Consider the following 12,584-nt stretch of genomic DNA (forward strand, 5'->3'; position numbering starts at 1 on the left):
GTAAAATATTCATTGAGCACCTAATATGTACCATGGCTTAGAGACATAGCATCAGAATAAATAGCAAAAATTTCCTGCCCTGTGAAGTTCATATTCTGGAAGAGCAAGTGGAAGACAATGATGCTAGCATTCTTTCTTCCTGTATGGAGCACGGTCCTTTGATGAGTTCGTCACCATTTTTTTTTTGTTTCCATAATGCCCTCATACTCGATAAATTCAAAATGGTGGCTGGGGATATGGCCTAGTGGCAAGAGTGCTTGCCTTGTATACATGAAGCCCTGGGTTCAATTCCCCAGCAACACATATATAGAAAACGGCCAGAAGTGGTGCTGTGGCTCAAGTGGCAGAGTGCTAGCCTTGAGCAAAAAGAAGCCAGGGATAGTGCTCAGGCTCTAAGTCCAAGCCCCAGGACTGGCAAAACAAACAAACAAAATGGACTAGAAGTACTCCTCTCTGTATGTGTCTCAGACACAGGGGCTGTAATAGAGTACACAAGTCTTAAAACAGTTAAATGCTTACCTTCAGTTTTTGTGGGTTAGGAATTCAGTTCTACCTGCCTGAGGAGAGTTTCCTGCTTTAGGTACTTTCATGAAGCTACAATCAAGATGTGGCCAAGACTGCTATTATCTTAAGGCCTAGCTAAGAGAAATCACTTCGTAGCTCATTCACATAATTCAGTTCCTTGTGGACCGTCAGAGGGAGGACCTTAGTTTCTCATTGGATGGTGGTTGGATGATACCCTTTGTTTTTCAACATTCTGGTCTCTCCATAGGACAGCTTACAACACTGCAGCCTGTCCATCAGAGCGAGCAAGTGAGACAAACCAGAGAGAATGTGCAAGTAACATGGAAGTAACATGGAAACATTGTGCTTTGTTTTCTGAAGTAACTTACCATCCCTTTTGGTGTATTCTACTTATTAGAAGTAAATCTCTACCTGGATGCCAGATGCTCACTCTTGTAATCCTAGCTCCTCAGGAGGTTTAAAGTCAATCTGGGCAGGGAAAGTCTCTGATGCTCCTCTTATCTCCAATTAACCACCAAAAGCCAGAAGTGGAACTATGGCTCAAGTAGTACAGCACTAGCCTTGAAAATAAAGGCTCAGGGGCTCAGTGCCTAGGCCAGGAGTTCAAGTCCCAGAATCAACACACACACACACACACACACACACACACACACACACATACACACACACCACCACCACCACCACCACACACAACACACACACACCACCACCACCACCACCACCACCACCAGGTCCCACCGGGCATGTGGCTCATGCTTGTAAATCTTAGTGAGAGCTGAGGATCATGGTTTGAAGACAGCCAGGGCAGGAAAGTCTTATCTCAAATAAACTACTCAGAAAAAGTCAGAAGTAGCCCTGTGGCTCAAGTGGTAGAGCACTAGCTAGTCTTGAGCAAAAGAAGCTCAGAGACTGTGCCCAGGCCCAGAGTTCAAGACCCAGGACCAGCAAAAATTAAAAAAAAAAGCCATCATGTCCATCACATACAATTGTATGGCATTGGATAGGGAGACAGTGATCAGTGGGAAAGTTTTTTAAAGCTCCTTAATGCACAGTAAGGAGAGCATAGACTTCAGGCTCAGGGAGTACTCTGCTGGAATCTCATCTTGGGGATTCACCAACCACACAACTTTTGACTTCGTTTCTTCAAGTCTGTTTTCTTATCTGAAAAAAATGTGGGGAAAAATCACTACCTGCCACCTAAGGAGTTTCGAGGATCAAAAATCACTTTGGTAAGATAATTGCTTCCAAGAAATCATTTCCTTCCCTACTGGCCTCCCACCCTCTCTCCCACCCTGCCTGCCTTTTACTGATGACTGGCTTTTTTTTTCTTTGTTTGACATAGGATCTCACTATGTAGCCCAGGCTGGCTACTTATAATTCTCCTGCCTCAATTTCCTAGGTATTGGGCCTATAGGCATGCACAATCATTCTCAGTGGAATCTCTCTCTCTCTCCCTCTCCCTCTCCACCTCTCTCTCTCTCTCTCTCTCTCTCTCTCTCTCTTGCTCTCTCTCTCTTGCTTGTGGGGCTTGGACTCAGGGCCTGAGTACTGTCCCTGAGCATCTTTGTGCTCAAGGCTAGTGCTCTACCACTCGAGTCACAGCACCACTTCTGGTTTTTGAGAGGATAATAGAAGATAAGAGTCTCACAGGGACTTTTCTGCCTGTTCTGACTTCGAACTGTGATCCTCAGATCTCAGCCTCCTGAGTAGCTAGGATTATAGGTATAAGCCACTGGCTCCAGCTGGAATCTCTATTTTAATAAGGAACCAGACACTTCTAAGTACTTCTAAGCCCAGTGTGTGGTAGCTGTTAACAATTTGCATACTAGTAGCAATTCTGCAACTTTTTTGAGGCATATATATATATATATGGATAAACTGAAAATTTGGAAAAGTAAATTATAGTGAGGGTTAGAAGATATATGAATTCTAGCCCTTATATGACACTTTTAGTCTGTTAAATCTTTTTAGACATCATTATTTTTTTAAGTTTCTGTAAAATCTCCTCTAGTCTTGGTACAAGAAACAACAGCTATCCTGGAATCCCTTTAGAATCCTTGTTTGGAGAATCAAATGCAATGGACTTCATAGTGAGTCTTTTCTGAAGCTCTAGGTCTGCTAATATTTTTTCCTTGGAGCCTCTCATTCCTCTACTCTTCTTCTAATTCATATGACCTCAGCATCTCTATAAGTAATGAAATATGTCTGAAAACAATCTCATTTAAAAGAATAAATCTATTAAGGAGCCCAGAACTTTCTGGCGTGAAATGAAAAAAATATTGATTGCTTCCCACCTGTTAGCAATGAAATCCCATCCAGTTAATTAACTTGCTCAGCGATAAAGTTTATTTTCGCCCTTCACCTTCAGCTCCAAATCTTTAAAACCATTAAAACAAGTACCTGGTCAATGAATAAATCTTCTCCCAGAGCGGCATTTAAGATGTGCTGTAATCTAGTTCTGTTCTACCTTCCTGCCTTTACTTTGGCTACTTACTTGCAAGTACCTTCCAGCCCAGCTAAATGGAAGGACTAAAGTAGTGAGTGTTCCCACTGCCAGGAATATTTTTCCTTCAGCTAAATTCCACTCATTTTAACCCAGTTCAAATGTCAGTATCTTTTTGTTGTTGTTATTGTTGTTCCAGTACTGGGTCTTAAATGCAACACCTGGGTCCTATCTCTTACCTTTTCTGCTCAAGGCTAGCACTCTACTAGTTGAGCCACATCTCAAGAGTCTAGTACTATGAATCCATACACAATCATAATGTAATGCATAAAGCACTAAATACCTCAAAGGTATAGAGTTTTAGGAGTGTTCAAATAGGAACCTGTCACAGCTCTACCGCTGGTCTTTTAGTGATTACTTGAAGATAAAAGTCTCATGGACTTTCTTGCCTGGGGTGACTTTGAATCAGGATTCTCAGATCTCAGCTTCTTCAGTAGCTAGGATTATAGGCATGAGCCCCAGCTCAATGTCACTTGCTAAAGAAGGGCTTTCCCATCATCACCCATTTCTTCTTTTCTCACTTCTCTTAATTGTCACCCAGTTATGGGTACCACTTTCCTATTCTCAGCACTCCTAAAACTCTATCCCTTTGAATTATTTAATGCTTTGTGTATTGTTATGATTATGTATGTATTTATAGTACTAGACCCTTGAGGATGCAATTCCAACAATTCATTTTTGTATTTTCCGTATCTTCCGACACCATCCCTTACCTATGATTGGTGTTCATAGCTATATTTTGTGAATGTTTAAATGGAGATCCATTGATTTAACATTTTTCTTTATGTTTTTTATTTACTCTTGGGGCTATGATTCAGCACTGACATAAAGAGAATCTAACTCGGTAAGATGTTTTTCATGATTTACAGTCTATTCAAAGCACAATTTTCAAGCCTCTCAGTCTCTCTGAAGACAATCTTATTTTATTTTCCCCACTCATAGCAACTTGCTGCTTATGGAAATCTTTTCACTTTCAGTGGAAGAATTGAGGAAGGCTGTCTTCTTGTGGACATGGCCCATTTCTGTGATTCTTAATATGGCTGTTCTATCCTGTCCCAGTGTGCTTGCACAATATACTCAGAACAGATATTTTATGAGCATAAACCCTAAAAATCAATTTTAGATGAAGCAGATATTCACTCATGTGTGAATTAATTCACATGATACCTCTAGACTGAAGGGGAGAAATATGTAGCTTCATTGAAACAAAAAGATCATTTATTTGTTCAGTCTTTTTCTTTTCAGTACTAAGTTTTGAATTCAGGGCTTTGTGTATGCTAGGCAGGTTTTCTACTGCTTGAGGCATGCCCTCATCCCTCAGTCATTTTCTTGACCATTCACTAGATTTTAGATTTTGTGTTACATGCTGCTGATGCAAATTGAAAAATACTGTTATTCATGAAACTCTGAGTTTCTGGGTGCCAGTGGCTAGGCCTATAACCCTAGCTACCCAGGAGCCTGAGATATGAGGATTGAGGTTCAAAGCTAGTCCAGGCAGGAAAGACCATAAGACTCTTATCTCCAGTTAAACACCAAGGGAAAAAAAAGCCAGAGAGAAGCTGTGATTCAAGTGTTAGAGCACTAGCCTTGAGCCCAAAAGCTCAGGGACAGTGCCCAGGCCCTGAGGAGCTGGATTCAAGCCCCAGAACTAGCAAAAAAATATCTGCCCTGAAGCATGTAAAGGGAGATGAATGTATGAGACAAATTTTGTACAGTGATTGGCACAATGCTCGAGGCAGATACAAGGTAATGTGGAGCACTGTGGATTTTAGACAAAGCTCTCTTTGCAGTATACTGTTCATAAATGGATCAAGAATTTAAACATGATTTTATAGTTATTAAAAGCACCAGCATCATTTGTAAACACCTGGGGAAGGGGCTCAGCATTCATAGCATGTGTTGGGGAATGATTCAGACAAGTAGTCACACAGGGCTAATCGAGATCCAGATCCAGATCCTTGATCCTTAGGGCTCACAGGGATGAATCATTCATGAAAATGCCAGCAAAGGGGTAGTTTTCTTATGATTCATTGGGCTGAACTTCAGACCAATGAATGATATTTTGGTGCAGAGATTTTGCATGCTGTTCTATGGCTCCAGTATTTCTAGAAGCATGATCACAATTAGTACTGTTATATGGGTGACTCATTGCAATGCCTTCTTGAAATCTATGACCCTAGAGGCGGGGGTGGGGGACAAAGAGAAGCAGACACAGAGAAAGAGAAAGAGAGACGGACAGACAACAGAGAGACAGAGAAATATACAGAGGCACATACACTGAGAGGGAGAGAGACAGAGATAGAGATTTACAAAAAGAAAATACCTGCAGCAGTGAACACTGAGTATTATACAGAACACTTTAAATTTCCACCCTTTTCTGACTCTTCAGATTGAGGGATACTTTGTTGCCCACGAAGGAGTTTCTCAAGGAGTAGTATGATATGAGTCAGAAGCAGAGGAAAAAAGGGGAGAGGAAATTAAAATTCATTGCCAGTGGCTCAGTGAAAGGTTTGGAAAAGAGGAAGTGGAATATACTGATTAAGAGAGCCTGTAATCTGCATATGGATTGTTATCGTTTATTATGCAAAAAGGACAAGACTTGGAGCAATGACAACTGTGGTGATGTTGGCCACCAGCCATTTAACACATATTTATTCTGTTTCGTGACAGTGACGTAGGCACATGGGACCCAAAATGAAATGGAACAAAACTCAACCCTCACTACCCATTGGTGTTTAAGTTCTATAGAAATAAAGTCATCAAAAAGGATGCTAAACCAAGTGCTGGTGGGCTCATACCTGTAATCTTACCTACACCTGTAATCTCAGGAGGCTGAGATCTGAGAATCCCTTCCTGAATCCAGCCCTGCGCAGACAACTGTGTGAGACACTTATCTCCAATTAACCAGAAAAAAAAAAAAAAACCTGCAAGTGGAAGTATGGCTCAAGTGGTAGAAAGCCAGGAAAAAGCCAAGTAAGAGTGCAAGGCCCTGAGTTCAAGCCCCAGTACCAGGCACAAGCACCGGTTGTCACAAGCCACACACACACACACACACACACACACACACACACACACACACACACTCTCCCGGTTTAAAAGTTTTAAAGCATTTCTTTCTCGTGAAGTCTTAGTCATCAGAGGTTTAGACTCCATCGGGTCTCAGTGCTAATGTGGACGTCACAAAACTTTCTTTCTCCCATAGTTTGTAGACCGAGAGCTACTTTGATTGAGTATTTGTATTCCTGTACTGTGGTTGAGAGCAATCTGTCTCAATGCCTGGAGCCCCGGGCGTGAAGGAGGTAGGTGTGCGTACAGTCGGCACAAACCTACACGCCTACCTTCCAGCTAGGGGACACACGGCGGGAATTCGCACCTGGCCCACTCCCCTCCCTTCCCAGGCGCGTCCTGAGTCCTTCCTCTTTATCTTCACAGGGCTCCCTCCTCCTTCCCTTCCCAAAGCCCTCCCTCTCTTCCCTTTCCCTTGCTCCCTCCCATCCCCTCGCCTCGCCTTTTCTCCCCCTTCCCCTCGCCTCCTTTCCCTCCTCTCTCTCTGCATCCCTCCATCCTTGCATCCCTCCATCCTTGCATGCTTCCCTCCCTGTATCCCTCCCTTCCTCCCTCCCTCCCTGCAGCCCTCTATCCCTCCGCGGCGTCTGCGTCAGGCCCCCACCGGCGTGACGCGCGCTGGGTCTGGGCGGGGAGCTGTCCACTCACCCGGGTGCTGAACGCGGCGGCGGCGGCGGCGGCGCCGGCCGCGAGCGACGGACGGTGGAGACGGAGCCTCGAGAGCCGCCCGGGCTCCCAGAACCTCGTTTCCCGGCCCCGCCACCTCGCTGCCAGCACCACCCCATTAGGAACTGAGCCAGGGGGTGGGGGGGAGGGTGGGGGCAGCAGCAGCCGCGGCGGCGGCGGCGGGTGCTGAGCAACGGCGGAAGACAACACCTGGGTTCGGATTTGCTTCCTTTCCGCTTTTTTTTTTTTTTTTTCCATTTTTTTCCTCCCTCCCTCCTCCCCCAAACTAAGCGAGAGACATTGATACACGGGTTTGGGGGCACGAGTCAAGAGGACCAAGCTGAAGCGAAGCCCAGTGCAGGCTGCCTCCCACCTCGGCCCCGCGGCGGCTCCGCGCTCCCCTCCGCGCGCCCGGGGCTGGCCCCGCCGCCGACGAGCCTTCACCTCCGTGCCTTTCCGAGGAGGGAGCGGGCGCCGGAGCCCAGCAGCCCGCCTGGGGAGGGCAGCCAGGAGGGAGGGGCGGGGTGGGGGCGGGGGCCGAGACCAGCCGAGGACGCCCCGGTGGGGGTAGCGGGGGGCCAAGCCGCCGTGGAGCCCGGGCAGCCGCCCTCCTCCGCCCCCACCACCCACCCACCCCAAGCACTCCCCTGGATTCCCTGACAGCTGAATTCTTCCATCCGGATTATTTCCTTTCGCTCTATTTTTATTATTTTGGTGTTCTCCTCTTCTTCACTCCTTCCCTCCCTCCTCCACGCCTCCATCGCCCCCACCCCACCCCCGCACCCCCCAGATCCTCCCCCCCCCACCCTCACGTCTGGCTTGGTCTCTGGTTGCATGGCAGCACTGCCCGGGCGCGGGGGCTCAGCGCCGGCCCCCCGGGAAAGAGGAGGAGGAGGAGGAGGAGGAGGAGGAGGATCATGAAGCCCCGAGCGGCGATCGCGCCGGACGGCGACCCGCAGCAGCCCGAGGACGAGCCGGAGCATCCCCCGCCCCGGAGACTCCCGGACGCCGACCGGCAGGCGCTCCTGCAGCCACAGCGGCAGCAGCGGCGGCGGCGGCGGGCGCAGGCAGACCCCGAGCCAGAGGAAGAGGGAGAGGAGGAGGAGGAGGAGGAGGAGGAGAAGGAGGGAGAAGAAGAAGAAGAAAAAGAAGAGGAAGAAGAGGACCAGGCGAGGCCGCTGGCTCACCCCGACCTGCCTTCCGCACGACTCTTGCGCCTCGGCCGAAGGGACCTTTGATGGAATCGAGGGGAGGGGGCCACGGATTCACGGACTGCAGCAGGAGTGGGCTGGGGACCCCGGATCGTGTAACTATTGCTTCCTCCCGTCCCCTCCCACACGCCCCTCTCCTGTACGCCTGTTCTCTGCTCCACCACACTCCCACCCCCAGACGCACACCCTTGCTTCTAGTCAGGATCTTCATGATCAGGAAGCAGGTAGCTCTCCACGGTTAACCGACTTTTCTTTTCTGCCCTCCTTTCCCCCTTCCCTAAACCCCACCTCTTTTGGCCTAACTGGCCTTTTGCTTGCGGTGTAGCCCTCTGGCTACAGAGGCAAAGCACAAGCCTCCTGTTCAGTCCACCTCCACCCTCCTCCTCTCCACCTAAAGATCTCTCTGAAAGCAACTCTGGTGCTTCTAGGGGTTAACTGCCCTAGTTTTCTGCCCAGGAGATTTAAAACTTCTCCCAACATCCTCTCCACTCCCACTTTGCACCTGCCCAGTCTCCTGCTACCTGAGGAAAGCTGTTTTATCTCTCTCACACATATACAGCCCTCAAGTGTTCACTGGGTTTCCCTCAGCCCAGTTCAGTTCACTCTAAATTTGATTTATAATTATCCCCACCCCTTTATATAAAAGAAAGAGATCCCCCCCCCACACACACACCGCTTAGAAATTTGAGAAGAACCCAGTCATTCTTTCCTGGGAGAATTCCTTCCTTCCTTCCTTCCTTCCTTCCTTCCTTCCTTCCTTCCTTCCTTCCTTCCTTCCTTCCTTCCTTTCTGCTCTTAGACATTGGTCTTAAGGCTCTAACAACCCAGTCTCATGCTTCCTCTATTGCCCTGCCAGTGTCCTGGGGTCACAGGCAGAAAGGAGATACCTTGAGCAAAGTCCGAGGTTAGGGGAGGGGTTGCAAGAGCAAGAAAAACTTTTTTTGTGTGTTTTGCATTTTTCCAGGTAGAGTTTCAGAATCACTGGTTCACAGTTCTCAGTCCTGGGAGCAATTTATTTCCTGCTTAGAGGGATTGTAAGAAGAACCATTGAGATAAGAGATTCATTCTAGAACACAGAAACACTGTGGACCCCAACCCCTATCTTATCCACCTTTTCAAAGACTTCAGCTGCCTTTCTTGGGTTCTCTTCTTCTCCCGGGCACATGCTGGTGCCCCTGGGCGGACTGCTGTGGTGCTGCTGCTGCGGGTTGTGCATTCCAGCTCCCCAGATGTTTCGCCACCAAGGTCTCCTCAAGTGCCGCTGCCGCATGCTCTTCAATGACCTGAAGGTTTTTCTACTGCGGCGCCCCCCTCCAGCGCCCCTGCCCATGCACGGAGACCCCCAGCTCCCTGGTTTGGCAGCCAATAACAACACCCTTCCGGCTCCCGGGGCCGGGGGGTGGGCAGGCTGGAGGGGCCCTCGAGAAGCGGTGGGAAGGGAGACCCCTCCTCTGCCACCTCTACCACCGTTGCCACCTTCTTCCGTGGAAGATGACTGGGGTGGCCCAGCCACAGAACCACCTGCCTCGCTGCTCAGCAGTGCCTCCTCAGATGACTTCTGTAAGGAGAAGGCTGAGGATTGCTACTCACTGGGCAGCTTGGACAGTGGCATGAGGACTCCTCTCTGTCGCATCTGCTTTCAGGGGCCAGAACAGGTGAGTCCCTTTTCCCCTTTTGCTTCTTTGTGGGATCTCCAGATCTTGCAGGTTTGTCACTCACCTGCTTGCCCGGAGGAATCATTATGCTGGTGCCAGTATCAAGGACTTTGTTTTCAGAGTTCCACAATGATGTTGCTTGTGGCTAAGTTTTGCCCAGGACAGTGTCTGATTCCTAATGGAGTCTTTTGGTGGCTCTGTTGTACTCTGGTTCTTGCCTTGTCTTCCCAGTGCTAGTTTCTCTGATTCCATCCTTAAAATTCTATTTTCAAAAACCCTCAGAATAAAAGATGCAGAAGCAATGAAATTGAAATGAAGAGACTTGGTGGTGCGTTCATATTTGTGTGAGGATATACTTTCGGCAGATTTCTTCCTAGTGAAACTTTTCCCAGCCCATCTTCAATTCCTCATCCACACTATTTCCCTTCTGAAAATGAGCCAGCATCTTTTTCTTTCCCTCTTCTTATATGTGGAAATACAATAGTTCTGGTGGGTGTTTTTTTTTCACTTTGAGGTTACTTCAGTTTGCCAAGACACTTCTTGTCAGACTCAAGCTGCCCCCATGTTGAAAGCAGGTAGGTAAGTCAAGGCCAGAGTGGGTTTAAGGGACATGGAGAATGGAGTAGGGAACTCTGTCGATCTACTCCCCTTCTCAGGCCTGAAGTACATTGACTTAGAGTGTCCCTTAACCTTTCCCCATTGAGGATAGGGGGGTGACAAGTACCTCATGGAGCACAGCCTCCTTAAACTTAAGTCTGGAAGGTTCTCCCAACCCTGTCCATTCAAATGGTCACTGATACCACATTTACTACAGCACTTACAGTTCAGTAGCTGTAGTATGGGGAAGCATGAGTTCCTTTTTCATGAGTCAAGAAATTTGAAAGCAAGAATGAATCCTAGCTTAGAAAAGGCTTGCCTGGAAATCTGATCTAGTGACTGATGCAGGACAAAGAACATTGAAATCCAATGTGGACAGAGTCCTGTGCTCCCATCAGCCACTTCAGTAATTTCATGAAATGGAGGGAAGATTCTAGGTGCTCCTTGAACAAGTAGCAGTGTAGCAGGATGCCACACTACTGCTCCTAACTGCCCCTGGCTCTTACTGAGGGTTTTCCCTGTGAGATGCTAGCTTACATGACATTCTCATTAATTTGTTTTCCTTTTGCTATGAATGAACAAAACATTTTCAACTTAGATGATGCCTGGAACGGGAGCTTGGCCATTATGAAGGGACATGATAAAAATCTCAGTATGGGTGTATAAATGTTTTTGAGAAGCGGAGGGCTGGCTTCCTCCTTGTTGTGATTAGGACTACCTGAAGCATCAAAAAAAAAATGTTGCTCAGAGTTGAAAACTCCTTGAAAGATATATAGTCTAGGTTGCCAGCTTGTGTCTTTCTTCTAGCTCTTTCCTCCACTGCTAATGCTGAGCCTCTCTGGTAGAACTACACTGTAGAGTGTTTGGATAATAGTAAGAGTGAGCCTCCCCTGGGGGTGTCCCAGTCAGGAACTTCATCTTTTCCAAAAAGAGGAATGATTCAGCTTCTTAACTTTGTAAGCTAGGTCTTTCTTCTCCCACATGGGCTGGCTGAGGAGTGCAAGGAGTGGACCTTATGGAAAAAGCATTCATCTGTAGAAAATGGTAGGGCTTGGTCTGGGTCCTGGGATGATATCTCACCTGCTGTGTGAATGTCGTCAAATAGCATTGTGCCTCTGGGCCTCTTTGCCAACTTCTGTGAGATACCATTTACTATTCACACCCTTTCCTTCCAGGAGAGGCCAGAAGACAATACATGTGGAGATACCTTGCAAGAGATTCATATAGAATGAATATGTGTTTTTGATCATGGAAAAGCTGTATTTTTTCTGCAAAAAAAAGAAAAAAGAGTCATTAGCCATATTGTGAAATGTCCTCATGTGACACAGATCTGGTCAGGGGCGAGGGCATTCCTTTTTTTGCACTGATTTTACTAGGTGTCATAGACATATAGCTTTGAATTAAAAAGCTAACACACCGATACAAGAATGAGAGGATTAGGAAGCCATGTCTTTATGAAGACTGGATCAAATGAAGCCCTTCTTGACTGTGATTATCATATTTATGAGGGAGACTATTTGTAGAAGAGCCAAGAGATTTTAATGGGTTTATGTTGTGATAGCAGGAATGATGTGAGTGTTACACTGGATATGGAGAACTGTTTTCTACTTTCTTCTCTTTCTTCCCAGCATTTCAATAATAAAGACAAAAAGGAGGGAATGGTGATGGAGGGGTATAAAGATTGGGGATGAGGAAGAAGATGTGGGGCAGGCTGAGATGCCTTTGGCATCTATTCAGGGAGAGAGCTGCCCAGCAATTGCCTACACCTGGTCCTCGAGGAAGCATAGCATGCAGTCTCAGTAGCTGGATGTTTTGGTCTTTTTCCTTCCCAAACAAAGAAACTACAAAACCTTCCCTCTCACTCATCACCCCACTTACTATTGCTCTAGGATTTGAAATGCTGCCAAGAATAAAGACTTAGTCTTTTTCCCACAAGGGGCTTACAATATATGTGGTGAGGGGGCAACAGGAAGATTCAACTCGTTCTTCCTTTGAAGATTTCTACAAAGAATTTTGCAGTTCATTTATTTGTGCATTCCCTTATTTAACAAATATTTATTGGGAACCTATGATGTGCCAGATGCAGTTCCCAGTATCAAAGAGTGAACAAAACAGATGACAGCTCTGCTCTCTTGAAACTGCTATCCTAGTGAAAACACAAAAATAGACAAGTAAACTTGTGGATAAATAGGTGTTTTCAGGAAGTGTAAAGTGCTCTAATGAAACGAAGTGAGGCAAATGAGTTAGCCTTAAATGAAAGGGAAGGGATTGGCCAGAGAGAGCAACTGATTAACGCTTTCTTTAAAATGTGCCATCTGAGCTGACATCTGAATGGAGAGAAGGGCCCAGCATTGCATGGAT

The 12,584-nt window shown here is 46.8% G+C and overlaps 1 protein-coding gene across 1 annotated transcript in view; it reads left to right on the forward strand.

Moving 5' to 3' along the window:
- The first annotated feature begins 9,134 nt into the window (after positions 1-9,134).
- The window catches only part of Marchf4 (membrane associated ring-CH-type finger 4), a 94,710-nt gene continuing 91,260 nt past the window's right edge, over positions 9,135-12,584 (forward strand). The window contains exon 1 of the mRNA XM_048344173.1: positions 9,135-9,626. Within this exon, the coding sequence (XP_048200130.1) occupies positions 9,135-9,626 (492 nt within the window). The remainder of the gene's footprint in view (positions 9,627-12,584) is intronic.

This window comes from Perognathus longimembris, chromosome 4 (genome assembly GCF_023159225.1).
Source record: "Perognathus longimembris pacificus isolate PPM17 chromosome 4, ASM2315922v1, whole genome shotgun sequence".
In the NCBI taxonomy this organism is placed as follows: domain Eukaryota; kingdom Metazoa; phylum Chordata; class Mammalia; order Rodentia; family Heteromyidae; genus Perognathus; species Perognathus longimembris.